Source organism: Heterodontus francisci, chromosome 24 (genome assembly GCF_036365525.1).
Source record: "Heterodontus francisci isolate sHetFra1 chromosome 24, sHetFra1.hap1, whole genome shotgun sequence".
Taxonomy (NCBI): Eukaryota; Metazoa; Chordata; class Chondrichthyes; order Heterodontiformes; family Heterodontidae; genus Heterodontus; species Heterodontus francisci.
In genome coordinates this window covers 71,943,020-71,970,285 of record NC_090394.1, presented here as the reverse complement: position 1 = coordinate 71,970,285, position 27,266 = coordinate 71,943,020, and the positions used below count along the sequence as shown (strand labels likewise).

Below are 27,266 nucleotides of genomic sequence, written 5' to 3'. Positions count from 1 at the left end.
GGTGGGGGAACATCAAAGTTAAATTCATCCCTGGCCTTGTTCTGTGTCACAATCACGCAACCTCCAAAGTGGGAGATGAGTAGTAGCCTGGAACAGGCATCCAGGTCGATTCTCCCCTCAAAAACCCAGCAAAACAGGCCAACTGCCACACCCTCAATATTGCTGAATTAGCACAGACCAAGGCAAGGATTGAAGTTAGGGATTTCAGGTTCCATATAGCCCAGTATATGGCAGTGCAGTTACCTATTAAACCATAAGAACTGTGTGCAGGGATAAATTCTAAAGCACAACCCAAAGTGAGGGCATCATGGAGCTCCCATTAATCAATGACCAATGTATTTATTTTTAAAAAATCACATCACTACTTAGTAGACGCCACTTTCTTGAATATATTCAGGAGTTTAATTATTGTTGTGACCACATATTAAAAAAAAATCAGTTTTTCTTGTAGAGCTTGCTGTCCATTTTTTATAGTGTTCATCGCAATAGATACTCTTGACCATTTCACACAGTCACGCATGTGAAATAAAAGTTAGAAAATACTTTTCTTTTAAAAGATGAAAATCATAAAATGTAGTATTACTGCCAGCAAAAAACAAAAATGACATTTTCAGACTGTACAGGACCAGAAATAACTGTTATTTTCCTGCTTTTTGTATCATTTATTAATGCAAAATAATTTTACTTGAAATGCTTTAAATTAGAAAGGAGGAGGAGATGGGGGGAAAAAGGAACGTATTGAACCAAAGACTTTTTGGGGAATTTTTTTTTGCACCAATGCAATTTTCTGACCAGGTTGGTTAAAGATCATATTCTTCCAGTAAAACAAATCAACAATATGCTGCAAAGTCGTACCTGCAGTCTCCTAAATGCAATAAAATATACAAGTAGTCCACAGAATAATAAAACATTAAAAAGAGTACAGTAGAAGCAAGCTTACCATACACCCAATGGTGTAATGATAAACTCTTAACATCCGTCTTCAAGGCTCCCCACCCCACCCCCCGAAGGAACTGTGTAGCTCATAAAAACAAGGACACTGTGCAAGATTGCTCCACAGTCTTGTGGATAAGCTCTGGAAAAGAAAGTACCAGCGGGGGCTTCTCGGATGGTCCGTGCCTCTCATTTGTGTAAGTCCCTTTGAGGCTTTAGGGAGACACGGCCTATTAATAAACAGCACCATTTTATAAGTTCTTCATCATATATCCTCCATTCACTTGAAACCATGTCCTTTCAGCAGCATTTCAGACATTCTTCCCGCTCATTCGAATGCCTTTTTTTTTCCATATGTTTATAAAAAAAAACCAAGCTGCCTCCCATCAATTCACCGAGCAGTCCCATTCCACAATGTTCCTTATTATTGCCTCGGAGTTAAGTCAGTTTTTTTTTGTCCATTTTCAATTTGCTGGGAAAACAGTTCTGTTGAGGGCAAAGGGAAATAACAGTCAAAAAAAAGCACCTTTGGCATATAGGCTTTTGGCATGTAACGAAAGAGATGTATGTCCATGCCCCCCATTGTAAGTCCTCATGTAGCTTATTTTCACCTCACATCTGCAAGATAAGAAATATTAAAAATTAATGATAAATCCAACACTGCATCTCCATTAAATGACATGCAACGGAACTTTTCAAAACGCAGTTACGAAATGGGTTTAGTGTGTGCATTGTGGTATATTACAAGCAAAGAGGCATCTTAATGTCAAAGTCCGCACTGCTGCTTATCTGACGAGTCACTCATCCAAGCCCACATGTGTATGCCTTGTAATAAAGGAATTCCGTGATCACAGACATAACAATGAGTTAACAACAGATCACAATGTGAGCTTCAACCACTTGTTTAAAAAATATATAATTAGTAAGCAATCAAACTTACATAAATGTTGAAGGATTGCACAGATATATGTTGTTTAGGTATTAAGATTAAAGTAACGCTAGTGCGTAACTTTGAGTAAGAGAGGTTGCTTTCACCCTCCCAACCCCCGCAAACTTAATTTTCTCCCCACTCTTCTCTCAAAGGGGCGATTCAAGCTGGGTACAGTTCGACAGGAGCAGGCTGCCCATCAGCAACTCACTAAAGGGGTCAATATTCAGCTGACTCCAATTCTGTTCCCACCCAATGTCTTTCCAGCAGGGACCTCTGAGATGGAAGCCTGCTACATTTCCTCTCTCCCTTGCTGAGGGGCGCAGAAACAAGTTGTAGTACCTCAATTGTCAGCCCTGTTAATACCCGCTCATGCAGCACAGACCAGGGATAACTTGAGTTTGTGGGGGGGAGGGGGTGCAGTTGGGGACTGGTAACGTGAAGTGTAGCTTAATACCAGAGACATTTTTTGGGGTAAAAGATGATTGGTCACCATCAGAAATAGCATGATACTGATCGCTCTGGGTTTCAATAAGTTAACGTTCTGGGAAGTAATTGGTTAAAGGGACAGTGTTCAGTGATGCAACTGGAGGAAAGGAAACTGCAGCACTACACTGCACAGATGCAAGATTTATTTTAAAACAGAAATATTTACAGAGCATCCAATTATCAGGCTCAGCACTAAGTGACACTTGGTAATCAGCACCTCAGCAATTCAGCATTCCACTCGTCCCACAGTCATCACTTCCGCAGATTGATCACTCAACAGCTCTCCCAATGTCCCAGTGCGTAAAGGCACTGCTAGTAGATTACAACACATAGAACAGAACCTCCCCAGCCTGCACTGAGTTTAGTCAGGGTAGCAGGGCATTACAACTGACCCCAGTGCTCATGGACCAGACAGAGAGGAAAAGGAGGCCAGTGCCCCTGTTACAAAGTGGAAGGCAATGGAACAGATTGAAGCTTGCCTCTGATGCCCTCCACAGTCGAATGGCCTGCCAGCACTTACTATTTGCATTTATATGTACGACAAGGTACCCAAGAGTAGAACCATATAGATATAATATATATCAAAGTGTGGAGGGGAGAGGGGGTGGAGAAACCCTACTTAGCCTAGGCAAAACCTTTAGTCTGATCTAACCATCAGCACAAAATGTGTTTATGAACATACAATATTGTTGCAACACTATAAAAATCCACTGCAAATGTCATCTCACACAAAATCAATTTGCACAGGACAAATCATTGAAATTTATAAGAAATTAAGCAGTCAACAAATCAGCAGTAGTGAAGGAAAAGGGAGCCAGGCTAGGATTGTGCAGGCGCATGCCCTTCAAATCAGTGAAGGATAAAATAAGCAGTGAAGGTGTGAAACATACAGCAGTGATCAGCTTCAGGAAGAGCTAACTCCCCAAAGGCAGTATCAATCAAGCCCATCAAAATATTATTTCTACCAAATCTCAAGGTGAGATGTGCTAAGATCTGGAATGTGATTGTGTTAAATTATAGCGTCTGATTATAAATTCTTTTTTATGATGTATGCTGGCTGTTATTGGTTATCCAGCACAGCAAGTCCTACCTGAATGCGTCCCAGAGCTTTTATGTTGGCAACACATCCTTGTCAGGTGCCAGTAATAACTTTTTACGCTTCCGTTTTTTAATTGTTTCACTATTTCTTCCTTTAAAGCGCTTTGGGCTGGTGAAAGGCCCTAAGAAAATGCACTTGTGTTGGAATTTATATAGATATCAACAAGTACTGGAGCTGTTTCTAGCCAAAAACGGATCACAATCTTACAAAATCAGCAGCTCCATCACACTTCACTGACCATGAACATACAGGGTTACCACCTTTTAGTTAAGTCTAAAACTGATGAAGGGGCCAGAGGTTTGAGTCTTATTGAAATGGCGCTTCCCTCCAAGAGGGAATTTCAGGACATGGGGAATATACAGTAACTCAGTTACCTGATTCAAATTTTAAAAGTTCTATTTTTTAAGCAGTTTTATCACCTTCCTGTCTCATTTACATTGCTCATCTAAATTTATTGGATAATTCAATTTTTTTAAACACAATTAAAACTTTGAATTATCAGTAGTAGTTAACCTTTGAACTAAGCTGGTTAAAAGCAAATCCAGAACAAAATACTTAAGAGTTGGAAGAATGTGGAATACACTGGCCCAGGAGGTCACTGGTGCAGCATCACATGGGAATACGAGTATTAAAGTAAACGGAGAGGAACCAGGAAACTGCAATTGAGATATGGCTGACAAACGGTCTCGACTGGTCGAAGGGCCTACTCCTGTTCCAGCAAGGCTTCAAACAGTAACACGTTCAAATAAAACTTCCTATTTCAACAAAGACATTGATCCCATCTACTTTAGCCTTCATTAACATGGTGGACAGAGGACTTTTAAACAAACACATTAACACTTGTTATTGATATCGTACGGTATAATTTCAATTACAAGGTTTTAATTTTAGTGAAAAATTTGAGACTATCAAAACAGGGAAACTTGATATGTCTACGCTTTAAAAATCAAGACTTCATGTCTGGTTTACAATTTAAAAATTGCAAAGCAGCCCTTAAAAACTAAGTAGTTGGGTCCAAATCCAGTGGTGGCAACCCGACAAGTAAGTATTTTAAATTTTAGAATGCATATCACCTGTGTCTGCTGAAGGAACTGCAAATGATCTCTTAATATTGTCAGATGTATTTTAAACACAAAAATGAACTTTTTAATAATGCTAAATATTTTAACAACTTGAACTTGTAAAGCGCCTTTAACATAGTAAAACGTCCCAAGGCACATTCACAATAATGCTAAACACAGATAAACTGAAACACTTCAGATGCACTCAAGTACCTTCATGTTCTCTGTACTCTGAATTAGACTGTAGTAGCGTGCACATACACTCCAGATGCTCCTCTAACCTCACTATCACCTCCTTTAATCTGGGCTTGCGCCTTATATACTCCACTTTTGCCACCTGCAAGTCAACAGAAAGTAGGTTAACAGTCTTATCCTGTAGTTGTTACTCCATATAATGAAAAAATGAATTCAGTTCACTGGGAATTAAGGCAGATTTATATCATTCATTGTTATGAATTCAACATTTCCTAAGTAATAATTTAATCTAAATTGACACTGTATTCGATGCATCATATATTTAAATACAAAACAAAATTGTGCAGTGTTTCCAAGGGTGGAAACAAATACAATGTTGGATTAAGGGTCATTGAGATGAAATGAAGCAAAAGAAACTTGTCACCAGCGAGAAGCACCCAATTTAATGCAATCTGGGGCACCAACTCCCTCTGTAGTATACTATACTTTGTGCACTGTTTGAATGCAGTCTTTAACCTCTTTTACTCAGCAGTTGTGTTAAAATAGCGCACAAAGCAACTTTGCACAATCACACTAACCAGTATGTTCCAGGAGCAAATTAAACCCTTTAGTTGGATGTACAAGAACAGTTCTGGGTCAAATAAGTTGAAAATTGAAGAAACAGAGCAGCAACTGTGAACTAAAGTAACACAAGACACCTGATGTAGACTTTTGAATGTTATTCAATTGGACCTAGCCGCTCAGCCAACACTCAATTCCGACAAAGTTTAAAATAAACAAGGTTTCAATGATGCTGCAGATTGTAAATAAGACCCGTTGAATCCCTAATGCTGGTACCATTTAGTAAATGGAACTCCTAAATATTACAGTTAACAGTAAATGTTTATGGGCTGGATTATCTGCTGGAGGCGGAGCACCCAGAGCCAGGCCAAAAAGGTGGGGGGATCCGCCCTCTGCCTTTTCGTACTCCCCTGCCCCTGCCGGAGCAATCCATCCATCTTTTTGATTCAAATTTTTAGGAGGTGGGTTCCCCATCCCTTTACAAATTTTAAAGGGACGGGGATCCCGCCTCCAAGAACTGCTGTATCACCAGCGTCACCAGGAGCGGTGTCCACTGTTGGTACTGCAGAGATCTCGGACTCAGGTCCAGTGGTGGAACCCCAGAACAGAGGTAGATGATGTGGGGTCGACAGGACCAGTCTGGAAGGCCCTGGCAAGGGGGAAGTGGGTGCTGGTCGTTCAGTCCAGGGGTGGGGGGTCCCGGTAGGTAAAGTTGTTCCCGGCGGGGGTCATCCGCGGGCCACAAATTGCCCACAGTGGAGGGAACCGCCCCCCCACATAAGCCCACAGGGATGGTGCCTCGTTTTACAGGGCATCCTCCCTGCCCCTGCTAAGATCCCAGTGGCAGTGGGAAGAGGCCCTTAATTGGCTGTTAATAGGCCACTTAAGGGCCTCAATTGGCCTCTGAGCAGAAAGGCCATCACAGGAAGGTCGCTAGACGACGGGCCCTCCACCCCACCTCCTCCCCACCCCGCCACCCCTCGTGATACGTCATGTCCCCCCCACCCCCCCATCCCACTTCCAATCCCGCCTCGGTGGGGTGGGGGCATCAAATCCCGGCTCATATTTCTAGATCTGGGAATAACAATAGCTCCCTCTAACAAATTAACTGCAGAGATTATTCGTAGAGGCACATACCAAATACTAGTGTGCAAGAAATAAAAACAAAAAGTGCTGGAAATACTCAGCTGGTCTGGCAGCATCTGTGGAGAGAGAAGCAGAGTTAGTGTTTCAGGTCTATGACCTTTTACCAGTTCTGAAACATTAACTCTGCTTCTCTCTCAACAGATGCTGCCAGACCAGCTGAGTATTTCCAGCGCTTTTTGTTTTTATTTCCAATGTCCAGCATCTACAGTAGTTTGCTTTTTTTATTCTAGTGTGCAAAACATTGAAAACTTGATAATCTGGTTTCAGGAGATCAGCAGTACACACACGTCCCAGTTCCCTTCTCCCCAGCGCCTTGGGACATTTTACTATGTTGAAGGAGCTATATAAATGCAAGTTGTTGAAGTTGTTGTGATTCTGAAATTGAATTAGCAAGCATGAATTTCAACATGCAAGGCTGAGAAATTTAAATTCAATTAAAGGCCATCTAGCAATTTGTAAGTAGCGGCAGAAAGGTTACCCTTAAAAGCTGCTGGATTGTCATAAAAAGTCAAATGGTTCTCTACTGCCCTTTGCAGAAGGGAACCCATTACCCTCATTCAGCCTTGCCTTTGTGTGACTCTACACTATGTGGTAGACTCTAATGCTCCAAGTAGTCCAGTCAGCCACTCAATTGTACAAAGAATCACTAAGGGATGGGCAAAAAATCAGGATTGTGCACATCCAGAGGACAATTTTCGATTCTTTTACCCCAGTCAGCACAGCTCTCGGTGAAACACTGTTAGGAAATTGAGTGACTCCTTCCTGTGCTGGTGTACAACTTAATTTCATCATTACAGGTTTCCTGTTCATTGGAAATATCTTCAATGCTTTAGGCAAATGTATTCCAGACATATTTTGGAAAATTATTGACTGGCCTTTAACTTGGATGTAGACATCTATATAAAAAGCATGTACAAATAAAAGGAATCACTTAATTTTAATGGTGGGAAAATCGTTGTGTAGCACATGCCCGGATTTCTGATGTGTGTTGCCGACAGTCTGGCAGCACAGATTTATAAAGTTATTCCCAAAATATATAAATAAAACATTAAAAATATATAGAGCTGCAGAATTCAGTTTAAAGCTAGTAAAAGGCATTCTGTTACTTTTTGGGGTTAGCACTCAGTGGTCATTGTTCTAATGTTGTGCCCTACAGGATGATTACTGCTCGATCTTTCAGCAAGGAACAGAGATGAGCTCCATTTATCATCGACAGGCGCACACACAAACGCGTTAAAACATTTAAACTACTCTTACAGGAATGTCCTGCTTGGAAGAGTCGCCTGTCTGGGCACAAAAAGAAAGGTGACAACGATAATGCTCTTAACATAACAAAACTGTAGTTAAAATTGATTCGGTCAGCGTGAAAAGGAAAGCTTCAAAGCCAAATCACTTCTATTGTAAAAAGGGAACAAAGAACACCTACAGTAGCCAGCTGGAGCAGTAACAGGATTCCACTCAGGCACCAATAGCACCAGAGAGGACAAGACCATGAATAGAACAAAGAAACAGAAAACAAGCAAGGTGAATGTAGACCACTCCCTAGACAGGTGCTATGCCACATTTATATTAATTGTCCTTGAAGTGTTTCTGCAATATGTGATGCTCCCTCCCACTCCCATTTACATTTAATTCAGGGAATCAATGCTGCATTTTTGAATGTGTAGTTGCTTCCAAGTTCTATTTGTGATTCAAACTTGCTTTCTGTGAATGTTCTATGCAGGCCAGCAATGTAAAAATCACACTGCTGGCCTGCAAATGCTGAAATAAAAACAGAAAATGCTGGAAATACTCAGCAGGTCTGGCAGCATCTGTAGTGAGAGAAACATGTTTCAGGTGAGTTGACCTTTCATCAGAACCCTGGACTGGCTGCAGTGTGCCTGCAGCCTGAAAAATTGTGCTGCATCACCTTTTCTACTGAAGGAACCTTCGGAAAATTACCTGATCTTACCTGATTCTGACTCTTCTGGCAACACGAGCAACCTCCTCCCACCCCCCCCCAACCCACCCCCACAATTCAACCTCCCCTCTGCCTCAATTTATACTGCAGCTCTGTGACTGAACTCAGGATCAGCAACACTGCTGTAATGTAAATTAAATGATAATTAGCGTCATGGAAGTTGTGAGGTGATCAAAATTAAACATCTTATACAAAAAGGAAGTCTCATCCGGGATCTGTGTTGGTTCCAGCAGCTGGAGTTGTGAGCAGATGTCTACTGAAGCTTTGAACCAGCCCTAACTAATCTGGGCAGCAGAAGAAAAGGCAGGAAGAAATAATACTCACCCTTCCTTTGGATGTAATGTTTACAAAATAAAAGCATCATACCTGTCCCTTCAACCAAATCCAGTGATTTTTCAAGTGTAATTTACAACTGCCCTGTGATGATTGAGTATCCCATGGTAAATCACTACCCATAATTGTATTAAAAAAAATGAAGAATCAATTAATCCTGCCATTTTCCAGAGACTGTTAAAAGGCCACATTCCAATTATTTTAGTTGCCTTTGCTGTGGATTTGGCACACTTACCATGTGGCTCATGACTGACCATTAACTTTGTCTGTAACTGGAGATCAGGTTTACTGAAACAATGCATGACAGGAGATTTCTCATAAATGGTGAACACATATCTTTAAAAAAACATAAGTGTTCTGAACTGATTCACGACTCACTCTATACTGTTACGCCCAAAATGGTTTGCTCATTAACTCATTCACTCTGTGCTATAATTTGCTTTTGAATCCATTTATGATGAGAAATGTTATAATAACTTGATATGATATCTTCCCTGTGATCTCAATGGGACTGGAAAAGCACTGTGGCTAGTAATACTGCAGCAAACGATATAAATACTGTATTAGCCAGAAAAAATTGCAAGACATGACACTGGTTAAGGTGGTGCCATCCAATGTTAATTATTAACCCTTCCATATGAAACTCTTCTGTCGAATACGCTAACAAAGCAGTAACCCATTTTGGGATAAAATGGTGGATGAGGAATTTCATTTGAACATGTAAATACATTTTGCACAGTGCAATTTCATCCCAATGGTGTATATTGCACATGTAATATTATGTGATGCTCTACTGCTGGCATACAGCCACACTAGCTTCAACTGTGGGTTGGAGATTCAAGAGCTGTACCACTGCAGGCATATTTTCACCCCATGTTCACATCTAGTAAGGCCTTGTGCTTACAACATGCTTAGTATATAATACGGAAGGGTCTTCATTATAGTGCATACATTTTTACGTCAATACTTATTTCATGTAACACATCCCCATCACATTTGGTTGAAAACAACCCTAAAAATAAGCATCTCTTGTGGCTCACTGTGAGGGTGATTATGGGAACACACACATCCACACCCACCATCAGCCCCCCACCCCTCAGTATACAAAAGCTATTAAACAGATGAATCCCAGAAGCTTAGAATTTGGACTGGGGGTGGGTTGTGCAAATCGTAAGATTTGTGTCTGATGCAGTAATCTTTAGTTCAAAAAAATAACCAGAAGGTATTCAGCACTTTCTTGTATCCTCCATAGCACATCCATTTACTTCTGGAGATAGCCTTGAGCAGTAGGGCAGTCTTTAAGCTGTTAATGGTTTGGGCAATTGTCTGAGGTTTAACAGTGAGGTCTTTTAGGTTTTAGCTGTTGCATTAGCTTTGCTTTTTGTGAATTCCTCCTTTTCTTTTGCCTCTCAGGTCCTAAACCTGCTGTTGCTGATGGAGTTGGCCAAATGGAAACACAGACTTGTCCGCCAGTATCACAGTGCTGCTATTGCTATCTCCATGTGTTTAAGGTTTGGTATGTGCACTGATAAATGTGTGGACTTGGCAGGTCTCAATTTTAATTATTATGGAATTCGGCTTCAAGTTTCTTTATAACCTATAAAGTTTCAGTATCCTTCAATAGAAATTAGCCAGCAGAACTATAGTCATTGCACCCCTAAAATGTTCTTCATTTATTCCTACTTAGCTATAAATACACTATGCCAAAATATTTTCACTGCTAGATGTATCACGTATAGTCTCATATTTTAACTCATTTTTCTCCCCTAGACCTTAGAATTGCCAAAATGCTAACTTTCTTTCGGCTTTTCTCCCTCTTACAATCTTCAGGATTTTAAAAATCAATCTTGGTGGTACTTAACCATGATTGCTCAATTTATCTCGTTTTCCCTTTTATTCTTTTCAACGATGCTGGTGTTCTGCGCTATGGCCCTTAGCTCTCAGCCTCTCAAATCAGCATCAGCTATCTAATTAAATTAACCCCCATGGTTGTTTGGAGCACAAAAGGACTTGGAAAAAATTTTGCTGGGGGCAAACAGGGAACAGATTCCCCATAGCCTGGTTCAACAAGAGATGCTTAACTCTGCATTTACGCTCTTACACATAAGGGTCTGAGGTCCAGTTGACAATACCATTTGGTAGAGTCCAAAGCAATGTATGAGGCTTCACTTCTTGTTACTTCTGTGTAGACTGATAACTGATTGCAATGGCAAAAATTACAAATTTCTCCTTTTTATAAAATATTTTTTAAATGACATGGTACCTGTTGCCACAAATTTCTCAAGTGAAATCCTGAGCGCAAGAATCCTGTTAGTCAAGAGATGTCTACTGCTCAGGCTGAAACTGAAGACAGAGATGCTTGTACTCCCTTTAGGCAAAGAAGTTTTGGGGAAGAAGATTTATATAGAACTTCAGAGAGTTCATTTTACAAGTCAAAGCATAGCAAAACACAATAAAATTCTTGAAATGTGTCCCTTGAAACACCTGCTGCTGCAATGGAAACTATAATTAACAACTGCAGTCAAATCATTGGTCCAAATTTGTACAGTCAATGAATAGGCATAGCTTTCAGCTCTTTCGCTAAAAGGGTTCTAATCATGCACACACTGTATATGATTAGACCCTTGTAGCAACAGGCTGAAGAATCTAATCATATACATACATAACTGGCAGAAAATAAAGTAAAACTATCCCTGTTAACATAGAAAGTTCTTAACTGGATATCTTCCCAAGCAACCGAGAGGATCCAACATACTTGCTCTATGTTTCTGGAAGTTTCTCAGACAATATGCATACCAGTGAGCTATGGTACATTAACACAAATCCACAAATTCAATTCTCTGTTTGATCTGCACCACCCACCCCCAATTCCCCCTACTACAGATGGGATAATTAAAGAAGCAGGCCAAATTTTGCAACATAGAGTCATAGAGAGATACAGCACTGAAACAGGCCCTTCGGCTCACCGAGTCTGTGCCGACCAACAACCACCTATTTATACTAATCCTACATTAATCCCATATTCCCTACCACATCCCCACCATTCTCCTACCACCTATCTACACTACAGGCAATTTATAATAGCCAATTTACCTATCAACCTGCAAGTCTTTGGCTGTGGGAGGAAACCAGAGCACCCGGCGGAAACCCACACGGTCACAGGGAGAACTTGCAAATTCCGCACAGGCAGTACCCAGAACCGAACCTGGGTCGCTGGAGCTGTGAGGCTGCAGTGTTAACCAGTGCGCCACTGTGCCACCCCATATTCTATTTCTTTGCTTTGCACTTCAAAAAGACTTTGTATGAAGGTTTTTTCAAGATGGTGCGACTTTGCCTTTCCGCTATCTCTCCTCCTCTTCAGAAGGTACCAACTGATAATGGGATAAGGTTCCATGAGTGTCAGTCACCTTCCTGTGTCATTCTTCATGCGTGAGTTGAACCAACAAGCGCTGACAGCATTGCAGCAGAGTTTCAAAATATCCTCACCTGATCTCCAAATCAGTACTTCAGCAAAAGGTCACTGGTTTGTGACCAGGTGCAGAGACCCTTGTTGGCTTATTCCCCTCATTAGCCGACAGGTGCTGAAGCCAATATAATGTCCCTACTAGAACTCCACCTACGAACAATTAACCTAGCAGAGACGAGGGGGCTTTCTTAGTCTAGTCTACAGGGGCCAATGCAAGTACCCACTAAAATATCTGAGCATTACTTAACGAACTGTAACGGATATTTCACCAGATATGTGTGTTTTCTTACTTATCATGCTATAAAATTGTATAAATAGCATAGAACTAAAGCTGTTTTGACAGTCAGATAAAGTTAACTTAAAGTTTTATGATTGACAAGAAATTTCTTATTTCCTTTTCAGAACACGTTAAGCAACATGTGTTGCCTGAGATTAATTAGAGTATACAATGACTAGATGAAAAATAGTTGTTAACTTTTTCAGTGATTAACTACTACTGCCCATATCAAATTCACAGCTAGGCAAAAAAAATGTGTTAGCATCAAAACATGCTTGTCACTGCCGTTTGACATTCTCTGGCATTTTATCTGTTCTAATCTGGTCCAAGTCACTAACTCAATGTTGATAAATTGAGTCTTTTAATAATTCCAATACAGAAAAGGACACTTTTATCCAGTTACAAGTAATCAACTGTCACAATATGGTCACTGAAGGAGAACTGAGCTTACATTCCAAGAATGGCCCACGTAGGCAACTGTTCATGAGTCATGTGCCATGGAAACTACCTCCTTTTGCACTAACAGAGCAATCACCCAGTTCTGAAACACCAGCAATCGTTGAAAGATACATTTTCAAAAACAAAATGCTTCTATTCAAATCTGAACACAATTAATTACATCAAAGGCCATATGGTAATATGTCATTCAAAAAAACAAATAAATACGCTCCCATCCTGCCATTTCCATCAGAACAGTGGGGTCTGTTTGAAACACTCACAATGGGCTTTGTGTTCTGTTGCTGATCTTTGGTATTCTTAGTACTTCACATTAAAAAAAAATAAAATATGTTGCCTCACCAGTGGAGCTTCAACATTGTAAACAGTCCATATTAATATAACAGCATTGCCATCCATTAATTTTGGCTAGAACATCACAAAATCTTAAACTGCTTTCTCGTCTGTTGGTATAACTTTGTTAATAATGGTCTGAAGTGCAAAGTTAACTCCTATTAAAATATATAAAGTCACTGATAAAATTGAAGATTTCTCCACCCACCCCCAAAACAGCTAAACTACTGTAAGATATAAATGAGCTATTTTCCATTTATTTCACTTTGTGCCAAAAACAGACAGACCATATCTTTGTTTTTTTTTCAAATATGTATTCTCCAGACCCTAAAAGAACCAATTTAAATCGCTTTAAGGCTTATTAAATGATGGACAAGATGAAGTCAAGCTATTTTTCACACACCCTGTGCCAACATGGACTGTCTCCAAATTCCACCACCGCTCCCCAACCAAGAATAGGATGAGATTATGGATGAGTGGAATTCAATTGCAAACCAGTCTGTTAAGCTCTTTTTCCTCACCTTGACACTTCGGTGATGTATCCGGGAAGGCTGGCATCTGACGCTGCCAGTGTTGCAGCAGCCCGTGCAGCGTCTGACCTCCACACAAGCTGGCCATATCAGGAAGTTGGCAGAGGTGGGATCTATCTGACTGCGAGGTATTTCATAAATGACAGTCCTTGTTTTACACACTGCAGGAACAGCTTCTTCTGAAAAGTTTCAACAAAGTAACTTTGAGTGCTGGTTTAAATCATTTTTTTTAAGACAATTTCCTTTGAACTTTCAAGACATTTTTAAAAACAGAGAAAGCATTCAGATCAATAAACATATTTTACTGTCAGCAAAAAGTAATTGAGAGCACAAAGGGGAAATTTTGTCGGCAAAACATACTTGGAAAAATTGCTAAAACCTTTTATCTTTGTTATTAATGTACTTTCCCCGTAATTTTTCTCTTCTTTTTTCACCCTCCTGCCTGAAGATGCTGACTCGCTGCAAGAACAGGTTCATGAGTGCTGTACCTAACTAGTGCATGAGCCTAATGGTGAGTGTTAGCTGGCTATTCAACTGTCACGGGCTTCATTGCCACATCCAATCTTGTCGTCACCCTGACATCCATACTTTCCAGCAGGAGTCATTGGAATGACATCAACAGAAGGAACCCAGCTGATTTTTCCTCTCCCTCAAGGGAGGCATCAGGCCTGTTGCAAAATGTCCCTGCCTCAGATCAGTTAACTCAACATGGATCAGACATCAAACCTGGGACCTTCATCAATTATACAGTTCAGTACCACCCAAAACAGTGTACTTTCCTGTTGAGCCACCCATACTATTAAACATTAGTTGATATTGTTAAATGTGGTTGCTGTTCAATATTTTACTGAAAAGGAAAACTGCGAGCAACATACAGAAATGGACCTAAGGTGAGTTGGCATGGTGCCAAGTATATGCCCATACAAGCACAAATCAAGCATGGCACCTAGACACTTCTGAAATTTATCCTTTAGCATCTGTAGTCTCAGTATAATAAAAAGATTATTTCTGCTGGTTTCAAGTACATTGGTTTCCACTTGACTGAGTGGTATCAGACAAAGAAAGGCATATTGTGAACTATATGCAAAATGGCCAGAGCAACACAAGGCACCCAATAAAAGATTAGAGGGAAAAAAATTCTACTTGTTGCAAGGCTGCCGAGTAGTAGGCAATACTCAGGTATAAAGTCCCCTCGACATATCTATTACAGCACAGAAAAACTTTAAAATGCATTAATCATTACCTTTTTATTCAGCCAGCAGGGCTGTGTACATTGCACTTGCTAGCATACCACTACAATCACACCCAGAAACCATACAATGGAAGTGTGTCATTCATAACTTACACCACACACATGTGGTCGGAGAAGCTCTGCTTTCATTCCAGTGGTTTACTTCACTGCAGATGTGCACAGATTACTTTCCAACCCACCTTCTTCCTTCTCCCCAACCTGTCCCTCTCTTTACATACTGTTGTTTTGCCTCTTGTTAGTTCTTCCCACTCTACTTTTGAAGATGTAAATTACTGCTGGGATAAGGTTTCATATGTGCTGGAAGACCAAACTCAGTCACAAATAAGCATTTTCCTTGTTGTGGGGGGTCACATGGTAGTGATTAGAAGCAGGCACCCTGCCTGATGGTTCCCCGTAACAGCCCCAAAGTATAGAAGCTGACTGGAGAACCCAACTGTCTCCATGGCTTGAGAACTGCTAACAGAGCACAGACCACTGATCAACCTTCGGAGCTTCCTGATCTGTATGGCTTACTACCACACTGAGCATTGCATTTACCCATCCAATCTTCAGGTTACGGGAGCTATTTCATGCTGCAGGTAATTCATTCTCTCTCTGCCTGCCTTCAGCATCTCATATTGGCTGAATACTGGCCATCGTAACCAGGTTCTCCATTTACCCACCTACTCGTATAGTTTTGTTGAAGAAAATATTTATCTGTACAAGCAAAGGAACTTAAAAGCCCACAACATGAAAGACGCAGATTATGCAGTATAAAGAAAATCCATATGGTAGTATAGTGCAAAGTGAACAACTAGGTAAAAATGCACCATACTTTACTTGCCTTTTGGACCTGTGGGATGAATGGCTCAACATCAACTGGAGTTTATTTTTGCTAAACCGGACCTCTCCGTTTATACTGTATGGGGATTAAAAAAGGTTTGGATCATGCTCAAAACTTCTGTCTCAGGAGACCGCATACAAATCCATTTCAGAGATGCCTCTTTTTGAAGAAGAGTGGGGGAATTCTCCCCAGTATCCTGGTCAATACTTATCCCTCAATCGACATCACAAAAACAGACTACCTGGTCATTATCTCATTGCTATTTGTGGGAGCATGCTGTGTGCAAATTGGCTGCCTCATTTTCTACATTACAAGTGACTATTTAATTGATTGCAAGGTGCTTTGGGACATCCTATGGTCATGAAAGGTGCTATATAAATCCAACTCATTCTTTCTTTAGAAGGTACTGAGACGAAGCTCTGCCAGAGGAATATCGACCGCCATCAACATTAAATGCAGCTGGCTTCCACTGTACCAGTTATGGGCAAGCTGAGCTCTCAGCCCACACATACAGGACAGCACTACAACCTACCCTAACATCAGGCAAAGGTTCCACTGCTACTTCTGAACAACTATTGTTTTGGGTTGCTGCTATTGCTCTGCATCCTTCTCTCAGTGTAAGTGGAGAAAATTCCAGAGCAGCAGAGCCAGTGAAAGCAGTTCAACATTAGGCTGAATGAAAGTCAATGCACTTAACCAAAAGAAGCTACAGAATAGAATTTGTAAATATTTTACTTCCAGGCTCCTATTATGGGTGAACCCTGTATGACTGTGTAGCTCTGTTTGATCAAATTTTAGATAAGAGTTGAGTGAAACAGAAAATGTCATGGTCAGGTTGAATCTATTCTGAGAGAGGTGTCTGGCTTACAGTTATGCCAAGTAAACTGAGTTCACTGATTCTTTGAGTAGGATAGATGCTGCTATTTACTTCTGCACCCTGGGCTGGGAAGGAAAGGATGAAAAAGAGATAGGCTGATGTTCCCATTGCTAATTATTATTCAATACTGCTAAGTGTACTTGGATATGGGCAGGATTGATCTTGCTGATGCTTCCTTCCCCCACCCCAGCTAAATAGCCTGCAATCACTCATGAGCTCACACATGAAGAATGGCCAGCAGTGGACACTGTACATCAAAGAAAATGCACCTCAATATTAGCAATCAGGATAGGAGGGGTGCAAATTGGGCAGAGAGGACTGGATTTTGTTCTCCCCCAGGCGTCGGGTTCCATGGCAGGGCAGGGTGCCTGAAGATGGCTCCGGATGAGGCCCGCTACAGACCACGACGCAATGAGGGCCCGGCCCGATCCTCCCGGCGGCAGCGAGGCTCCATGGCAGCCCCCCCCCCCCCCCGCCCCCCCACCACTGGGCAATGGGACCTTAATTAAAATATTCAAATCAGTAAAATGAATATATTTAAATGGACATACCTGCAATCTTGAGGGCCCGCGGCGACCTTCAGTGTGGCAGCCAGCACTCCCACACCTTCAATCCCCGCCTGGGGAAATGCAGCGCCACACTGGTGGGGAGGGGAGAGGAGTTAAGATTTTGAGTGCTGGGGTGGGAAGGGGAAACAGGGTCAAATAAACGTAATGGGTGTAGGGGATGGTGGCAAGGGTTGACCTTTAACTTTGTGCAGTTTGGGGGGGAAGGTCAGGTGTAAAAGGTAAGTGTTTGAAGGGGAGAAGGGCAATTAGTTACTGTAATTGTTATTTGGGAGTGGGAAAGGGGCGTTATAAATTTATTTATTTAATTTGGGACGGTGGGGGTTACTTGTTTAAAAATTTTAATGTGCTGGCAGGGCTGGCTGCTCTTTAAAAATGGCACCAGTGCCTGTGCACAGGCAGCTGACGCCATTGCTGGCAATGGACAGCCCACATCCTCCATGTGACTGGTGGGGACGGGCCACCCAGCCATTTAAATGAGCCATTGCGTGGGAGATTGCGAGATTGGCGGCGAGCTCTTAAAATCCAGCCCAGAGAGGGAGGTGCAAGGTAAAATAAACCAGAAACTTTTCTATTCCTCTGAAAGTTATCCACTCACCTGAATATTAGTGAACAACGGGAAGTATAAACGTAAAGACCCTTCCATTGCTATTGGATGTCACTAACTTCAGAAACACTCCCACTATTTAGAGGCACAATAGTAATATCTAGATACGAACATACAAACTAGGAGCAGGAGTAGGCCACTCGGCCCCTCGAGCCTGCTCTGCCATTCAATAAGATCATGGCTGATCTGATTGTAACCTCGACTCCACATTCCCGCCTACCCCCGATAACCTTTCACACCCTTGCATATCAAGAATCTATCTACCTCTGCCTTAAAAATATTGAAAGACTTTGCTTCCACTGCCTTTTGAGGAAGAGAGTTCCAAAGACTCATAACCCTCTGAGAGAAAAAATTTCTCCTCATCTCTCTGTCTTAAATGGGCAACCCCTTATTTTTAAATAGTGACCCCTAGTTCTAGATTCTCCTGCAAGGGGGAAGATCCTTTCCACATCCACCCCGTCAAGACCCCTCAGGATCCTATATGTTTCAATCAAGTCGCCTCTTACTCTTCTAAATTCCAGCAGATACAAGCCCAGCCTGCCAACCTTTCCTCATAAGACAATCCGCCCATTCCAGGTATTAGTCTAGTAAACCTTCTCTGAACTGCTTCCAATGCATTTACATCCTTCCTTAAATAAGGAGACCAATACTGTATATAATACTCCAGATGTGGTTTCACCAATGCCCTGTATAACAGAAGCATAACCTCCCTACGTTTGTATTTGATTCCCCCCGCAATAAACGATAACATTCTATTAGCTTTCCTAATTACTTGCGGAACCTGCATACTAACCTTAGATGCACTAAATCAGGACAACTCCTGTTTTATATCACAATTTTTTTCTCTCTCAAATAACCCTAAGTCAGGCCACAGCCAGACAGTTGACTTGACTTTGGCTTAGATTACTTTAGGCTTGCCCAATTTTCATTTTTACTGTGTCTTTGTAACCATTGCTACTACTGTACAGAAATGAGGAGCTTTGTAGAGCATTTTTCTCTCTGCTGCAAGTTTTCACTTTTTGGCCAACTGGAAAGCAAGTAAAAAATGTCCAGTGCCAATACTGTAATACCAAATGTCTGCCTTAAATTTTGTTCAATTATTCAGGACTTCAAAAAAGTCACACTACCCATGGATAATAAATGCCTCTATGGACTGTTCTAGTATACATGGGCGTATTAAATGTCATAGCAGTTTAGTCTATATTCCAGTTGATCATCAGCCAGGGTGGGAGTCTATCCCAGTTTTGTCTACTCGTGCAGCTCAGTTACTGTTTGTTCAAACGTAACAAATGCAAATCCTTATAGCTGACAGAAAACAGCCTTATGTTATTTGACTGTTCTAGGTACATGGATGCAGATATAAACAAGTTTTGCAGAAGTGCAGTGTGTCTTCAGCTATTCTGCAACATGTTGGGACATGAATTTGAATTTAAGGAATTTACTGGGGCAGGTTTGCTTGAAGGAGGATTTTCCACAGTGTGTTCCAAGTGCACTAAACAACAGGGCACTGTAGAAAAAAATGTCAAGGGGGAAAAATACTAATAAATGGCCATTTAACTTCAGATATTTTTCATATTTCACACAGCATTACAGGGTAAAAGAAGTAAAATATTGTTGCTTTGTGCACTATAAGAGTCTATTTTTGTCTGAATAACAGAGGGTCTACAAAAACAGCAGTTACACCAGCTACCAATGCAAATGGATTAGTTTTAAAACATGTTCTTTTGAAAATGCCACAGGTTTAAAAGTAGGGCTTGGGATCTATCATTATGACACTTCTAACAGGATTAAGTTCATCTTAATAACACAATGATCGATAACTAGCTGTTTTGACATTTTTCTCAGATAAATCAACTAAATCATCACCCTACAAATTTCTAGGATAAACAATAATATATTCAGGAGTGTGAATGTATAAACCACTAATTGTCTGTGCTTTAGAAAGCCAGTGCTACATCTTGCTGTCAAGGTAAACAAATGTGAAAAGGACAGTATGAACTGGGATAACCCACTCAATAGGTAAATGTACTGTCTAGTAAAGCGTGGCTTCCCAACCCGAACCTGACCAGACCCAACGACAAGTGTCGGGCTCGGGTCGAGTCAGGTCTCTCTTCCGGGTCCAGCATTCGGGCTCAGGTCGGGTCGGGTCGGGCTGGACGTGGACAGTGCTGCCTTGCTCCGGGAAGTAATCTTTAAATGAACATTCAGGACGTCAAGGCGGGAAACGTGCAGTCCGGACTCCGCGCTAAAGCCTGGCTACCCGACCAAACCCAACTACATGTGTCGAGCCGGGCATTTAAAAAAATTAAAGGACTCGGGGGCAGGTCAGGTTCGGGTTGGCTGTTGTCGAGTCGGGTTTTAATTTTATACCCGATCCAGGCTTTACTGTCTAGGATAGTTCTCAGCCATACAGACCAAGAAGGTTCCAGGTTCAATCTCGAGTCTGTGAAAAGTTATCTGAACTCGCTGAGGTAACAGTTATAGCGCAAGAGTTGCTATGGGAGATGGGATGAAGGAAAACGAGCGGGGCTCTTGCTCCTGATCGCTATCCAGTGACTTTAGCTGGAAGGGCTCATGTGCATGTCAGGTGAGGACAGGATCAGGCTCAGCTGTGATGCTCGCTGACAGCCAAATAGCTAGCCTGCCAATTCTCACTATCTGGACTCACATGAACACTGGCTTTTGGAGGGCTATGGCACCCATGGAACCATACCCCAGATTGAGTCAGTGCCTTCAAGAGAGCAAGGGAGAAAAGAAAATTAAAGAAGTGCTAACAGGATTAAATTGACAGAACCATTTTAAGTAGCAATTTGTGAATGGTAAACACCTACAGGGAATTCTATTTCTAAAAGAATTTGTTTTTAATGCTTTTATATCAGGCAATCTGTTCCACATGTTGAATTGCAATGTTTGCTGAGAAACACCATGATTATATGTAGGTTAATGGATACCCAGATGCATGTTACAAGGCTGGAACACAACCACAGGCCCAGGTGGCATCGTAAACAATGAGCACAAAGCTCGAGTGCCTTATCAATGTCATCTGAATCCAACCTCAAGATATATTACGGCCTTATAACACACTAGGGTGACCACTGACGGAGCTCAAAACACCGGACACCAGACCAGCTGAAAATAGGATGAATGGCCATCTTAATTCAGCAGCTCGTTACCATGGAGAGTGTCCGTGCTCGGCAACCCATGATTATGCAAGTCAGGCATGGGCTGGAGCCAAGTCTGGGACGGTAGCCGGTGAGGCAAATTCACCAACATTTGTGGGCCAGCAATGCAGTCCTGGGCCAAGTCTCCGTGGATTGGACAGCAGGTGAGCGAGTTCGGTGTGCCAGGCCAGCCGGAAAAGGACAAGCACAGGCCCCTGTTGGTGCTTCACTGTGGCAGCATGGTCAGCATAAGGCACAGGGAAAATTCTGTTCAGGGCAGCGATTGTTTGCATTGTTAGTGACCCCAAAATAAAAGTACCGGACATAAAGGCATCCAGTATCAGACAGGCGACAGACCAGTTGGCAACTGAACTGTCTGGTATAAAACCAGACAAATGGCTACCCTATAACGCAGAACTTTGCTTTCTTTATTCTTCACAATTTTATTTTATTTTGTCCAGCACCTTAATTCTCCTGTACTATAAAGTCTTCCCTGTTGAGGAGGCAGTCTGTTTGCAGTCCTCATAAGCTGAGTTAACATGTACTGAGATGACTCACATTCTGACCAGTTCCTTCCCCTGCTCATGTTTTAAAGCAGACAAGAGACTCACCCATGTCGAGACTAACGGGCCCTGACACTTATATTACTTATTATCATCATCAAATGCTGATTCAACAATCCTGCACTCCCAGATAGGAAAATACATTTGCAGGGACTAAAGGTCAGTGACAGGGCTATAACACTATGCTCCTGATTCTCTGACGCCTCTCTCCCTATGAGCAGAACTACACACTGGTTGCCCAAGACTGTAGAATCACCCCTATAATTTATAAATAATACCAACGCTTACTGTTTGAAGAAACTTACAATCACAAGAGATAAAGTAGCGAAGTAGCAATTAAAGCAAAAAACACAACTTGAGTTCAATTTAAGTATTATGAACATTTAAAGTTTGATATGTTTTTACAGAGGTTTACATAGGATATAGGGCACAAAAGTCCGAGTGTATCAAGCCTGTGTCCTCAGTACCTTGCTCTATGGCAGCGAGGCCTGGACAACGTATGTCAGCCAAGAGCGACGTCTCAATTCATTCCATCTTCGCTGTCTCCGGAGAATACTTGGCACCAGGTGGCAGGACCGTATCTCCAACACAAAAGTCCTCGAGGCGGCCAACATCCCCAGCTTATACACACTACTGAGTCAGCGGCGCTTGAGATGGCTTGGCCATGTGAGCCGCATGGAAGATGGCAGGATCCCCAAAGACACATTGTACAGCGAGCTCGCCACTGGTATCAGACCCTCCGGCCGTCCATGTCTCCACTTTAAAGACGTCTGCAAACGCGACATGAAGTCCTGTGACATTGATCACAAGTCGTGGGAGTCAGTTGCCAGCGTTCGTCAGAGCTGGCGGGCAGCCATAAAGGTGGGGCTAAAGTGTGGCGAGTCGAAGAGACTTAGCAGTTGGAAGGAAAAAAGACAGAGGCGCAAGGGGAGAGCCAACTGTGTAACAGCCCCGACAAACAAATTTTTCTGCAGCACCTGTGAAAGAGCCTGTTACTCTAGAATTGGCCTTTATAGCCACTCCAGGCACTGCTCCACACACCACTGACCACCTCCAGGCGCTTACCCATTGTCTCTTGAGATAAGGAGGCCAAAGAAGAGGGCACAGAAGCAGGCTATTCAGCCCAATCAGTCCATGCTGGTATTTATGCTCCACTTGAACCTCCTTCCATCTTTTCTCATCTAAATTTATCATCGTAACGGTCTATTCCCTCTCCCTCATATGCTTGTCTAGATTCCCCTTAAATGCATCTATACTATTAGTTTGAACCATTCCCTGCAGTTGCAAGTTACACACACTCATCACTCTTTGGGTAAAGAGTTTCTTCTGAATTTCCTATTGGATTTCTTGGTGACTATCTTATATTGACGGCCTCTAGTTATGCTCTTCCCTACAAGTGGAAACATTCTCTCTGTATCCACTCAATCAAAACCTTTCATAATTTTAAAGACCTTTATTATTCACCGCTCAGCCGTTTTTCAAGAAAAAGCCTGTTCATTTTTTTTTCCAAAAATATACTTTATTCATAAAAATCTAAAAAAAATACATTGCAAACAGTTCCAAGTTGACATTCCAGGAAGTGCAAAAGAAATCAGTTTCCTTTGATACAGAACGTGAGTTGCCCTTCCATTCCATTTCACATGCAACATACATTTGCATGACACAGCAAAACCATATTTTGGTGCATACACCCCGAGGGGTTTTTCACAGGTTCCAAACCCTCGGTATACTATGGCGGGAGGACCTTACACCGTGGCCTTTCTGTTCATCATTTCCTGATACATATACCCACGCATTTCTGGTATGTAAATCTTCCCTGCACCCTCTCCAGTGCTTCATATCCTCTTTATAATATGGTGACCAGAACTGCATGCAGTACGCCGAGCCTAATTATATTTTCCCGCCGCCGGGAGAGGTGACGGGTGAAAAAAGGGGCGGCGTGCATGCACTGGCCACCACACTGCCACAATCTAATGTACGGTGGCTCAGTTAAATGTACAGGGCAGGCCACCCGCCCCCCCCCCCACCCCCCCGCAAACATGTGGCCGGGGCGGCCTCAGTGATGCCATGAATGGTGTCAGCTGTCTCTGTGCAGGGGCTAGCACCATTTTTAAGGAACATAGGAGCAGGAGTAGGCCATTCAGCCCATCGAGCCTGCTCTGCCATTCAATACAATCATGGCCACTCATCCATTCCTTTTTCCCCACACTATCCTCATATCCCTTTATGTCATTGGTATTTAGAAATCTGTCAATCTCTGCTTTAAACATACTCAATGACGGAGCTTCCACAGCCCTCTGGGGTTGAGAATTCCAAAGATTCACAGCACTCTGAATAAAGAAATTTCTCCTCATCTCGGTCCTAAGTGGCTTCCTCCTTATTTTGAAACTGTGTCCCCTGGTTCTACACTCCCCAACTAGGGGAAACATCTTACCTGCATCTACTCTGTCTATCCCTTTAAGTATTTTGTAGGTTTCAATGAGATCACCTCTCATTCTCCAAAACTCTAGAGAATAAAGGCCCAGTTTCCCCAATCTCTCTTCATAGGACAGTCCCACCATCCAGGGAACAAGTCTGGTGAACCTTCATTGCACTCTCTCTATGCAATAATATCCTTCCTAAGATAAGGGGAACAAAACTGCACACAGTACTCCAGGTGCGGTCTAACCAAGGTTCTATACAATTGAAGCAAAGATTTCACTACTCCTGTACTCAAATCCTCTTGCGATAAAGGTTAACATACCATTAGCCTTCCTAATTGCTTGCTGCACCTGCATGTTAGCTTTCAGTGACTTACTGACGAGCACACCCGGGTCCCTTTGTACATCTACACTTCCTAATCTCTTACCATTTAAGAAATACTCTGCACATTTATTCCTCCTACCAAAGTGGATAACCTCACATTTTTCCACAATATATTCCATCTGCCACGTTCTTATCCACTCACTAAGTCTGTCCAACTCCTCTTGAAGCCGTTTGCATCTTCCTCACCACACATTCCCACCTAGTTTTATGTCATCCACGAAGTTGGAAATATTACATTTGGTCCCCACATCCAAATCATTGATATATATTGTGAAAAGCTGGGGCGGTACCCCACTAGTCACAACCTGCCAACGCGAGAATAACCTGTTTATTCCTATTCTCTGTTTTCTGCCTGTTAACCAATCCTTAATCCATGCCAGTATTTTACCTCCTATCCCATGTGCTTTAATTTTGCTAAGCAACCTCCTGTGGGGGACTTTATCAAAAGCTTTCTGAAAATCCAAGTATACCACGTCAACCGACTCCCCTTTATCAATTCTGTTAGTAACATCCTCAAAAAAACTCCAAAAGGTTCATCAAACATGATTTTCCATTAATAAATCCATGTTGACTATGCCCAATCAGATCACTATTATCCAAGTGTCCATTTATCACATCCTTTAGAATAGATTCTAGCATTTTCCCTACTACTGATATAAGGCTAACAGGTCTGCAATTCCCTATTTTCGCTCTGCCTCCCTTCTTAAATAGTGGGGTGATATCTGCGACCTTCCAATCTGCAGGAACATCTCCAGAATCTATAGAATTTTGGAAGATGATCACCAACGCATTCACTATCTCCATAGCTACCTCTTTCAACACTTTTGGATGTAGAATATCAGGTCCCAGGGACATATCAACCTTCAGCCCCATTAATTTCTCCAATACAACATTCTTACTAATACTAATGTCCTTCAATTCCTCATTCTCCCTAGTCCCTTGGATCTCTAACTCTGGGAGATTTCTTGTATCTTCCTCAGTGAAGACAGACACAAAGTAATCATTTAGCTTCTCTGCCATTTCTCTATTCTTCATTATAAATTCTCCTGACACTGCCTGTAATGGACCCACATTTGTCTTAGCCAAACGTTTCCTTTTTACATACATATAGAAGCTATTACAGTCCATTTTTATGCTTTTTGCTAGTTTACATTCATATTCTATTCTCTCTTTCTTAATCAGTTTTTTGGTCCTCCTTTGCTGTATTCTAAAATCCTCAGGTTTACTACTATTTCTGGCAACTTTATAGGCCTTTTCTTTTAATCTTATACAATCCGTAAATTCCTTTGTTAGCCACACTTGACTGCCTTTTCTTTTTGGGTTTTTGTGCCTTGAAGGAATGTATAGCTGCTGTAAACTATGTAATAATTCTTTAAAGACTATCCATTGCCTATGCATTGTCATACCTTTTAATGTATTTTCCAATCCACCTCAGCCAATTTGCCCCTTATACTTTCACAATTTCCTTTGTTCACATTTAACACCCTGGCTTCAGATTGAACTAGGTCACTTTCAAACATAATGTAAAATTCTATCATATTATAGTCACTCTTCCCTAAAGGTTCTTTCCCAACAGATTATTAATTAACTTTTTCTCATTACATAATACTAGATCTAAAATAACTTGTTCTCTAGTTGGTTCCTCAACATACTGCTCTAGTAAACCATCCCGAACACGCTCCAGAAACTCGTCCTCCACAGCATTAGCGCTCATTTAGGTTTACTCAGTCAATATGCAGATTGAAGTCACCCATAATCACTGTATTACCCATGCTAATGCTTCTCTAATCTACTGATTAATACCATGTCCCACACTATCACTACTGTTTGGTGGCCTATAAACAACTCCTACCAATGTTTGCTGCCCTTGCTGTTTCTTAGCTCCACCCAAACAGATTCCACATTTTGTTCTTCCGATCTGAGATCCTCCCTTACTAATGTACTGATCCCATCCCTTATTATCAGCGCGCCACCACCTCCTTTTCCTTTTTGCCTGTCCTTCCTAAATGTCGAATATCCTTGAATATTCAGTTCTCAGTCTTGGTCACCTTGTAGCCACGTTTCCGTAATGGCAATTAGATCAAACCATTTACCTCTATTTGTGCCTTTAAATCATTGACCTTGTAGCGAATGCTGTGTGCATTCAGGTAGAGTGCCCTTAACCTTGTCTTCCTGACATTCTGCATTCTAACTCTAGTTGATGCTCGCCTTTATTTCACTTGCCTTCTAATGATGCTTGCTACTTTTCTACTTCCTGTTACCAGCTTTACTTCCTTCCAATTTGAACGACCCCTCAGGTTCGCAGCCCCCTGACAAGCTAGTTTAAACCCTCCTCAACAGCACGAGCAAATCTCCCTGCGAGGATATTAGTTCTGGTCCTGTCAAAGTGCAGCTCGTCCATCTTATACAGGTCCCATCTGCCCCAGAACCAGTCCCAATGCTTCAGGAATCTGATGCCCTCCCTCCGACATCAATTCTCCAGCCATGAGTTCAATGGATCAATCCTCCTATTCCAATGCTCACTAGCACGTTAGTGGGAGTATTTTTTTTATTTGTTCATGGGATATGGGCGTCGCTGACTAAGCCAGCATTTATTGCCCATTCCTAATTGCCCTTGAGAAGGTGGTGGTGAGCCCGTTTCTTGAACCACTGCATCCAAGTGGGGTAGGTATTCCCACAGTGCTGTTAGGAAGGGAGTTCCAGGATTGTGACCCAGCGACAGTAAAGGAACAGCGATATAGTTCCAAGTCAGGATGGTGTGTGGCTTGGAGGGGAACTTGCAGGTGGTGATGTTCCCGTGCATCTGCTGCCCTTGTCCTTCTAGGTGGTAGTCGGGGGTTTGGAA

The 27,266-nt window shown here is 41.9% G+C and overlaps 1 protein-coding gene across 4 annotated transcripts in view; it reads right to left on the bottom strand.

Annotated features, from left to right (window-relative positions):
• Positions 1 to 324: 324 nt before the first annotated feature.
• LOC137383522 (platelet-derived growth factor subunit A-like) overlaps positions 325 to 27,266 on the bottom strand; it is a 50,791-nt gene continuing 23,849 nt past the window's right edge. For 2 of the 4 annotated variants that reach the window (XM_068056561.1, XM_068056563.1), the window contains 4 exons: positions 13,759 to 13,946; positions 4,724 to 4,847; positions 3,441 to 3,570; positions 329 to 1,551 (listed from right to left, as the gene is read on the bottom strand). In XM_068056561.1, coding sequence (XP_067912662.1) covers positions 3,461 to 3,570; positions 4,724 to 4,847; positions 13,759 to 13,946 — 422 coding nt within the window. In that variant the 3' untranslated portion in view covers positions 329 to 1,551; positions 3,441 to 3,460. Of the gene's footprint in view, positions 1,552 to 3,440; positions 3,571 to 4,723; positions 4,848 to 13,758; positions 13,947 to 27,266 lie in introns of all 4 variants that reach the window. The other 2 variants (XM_068056564.1, XM_068056565.1) reach the window with 2 other exon arrangements.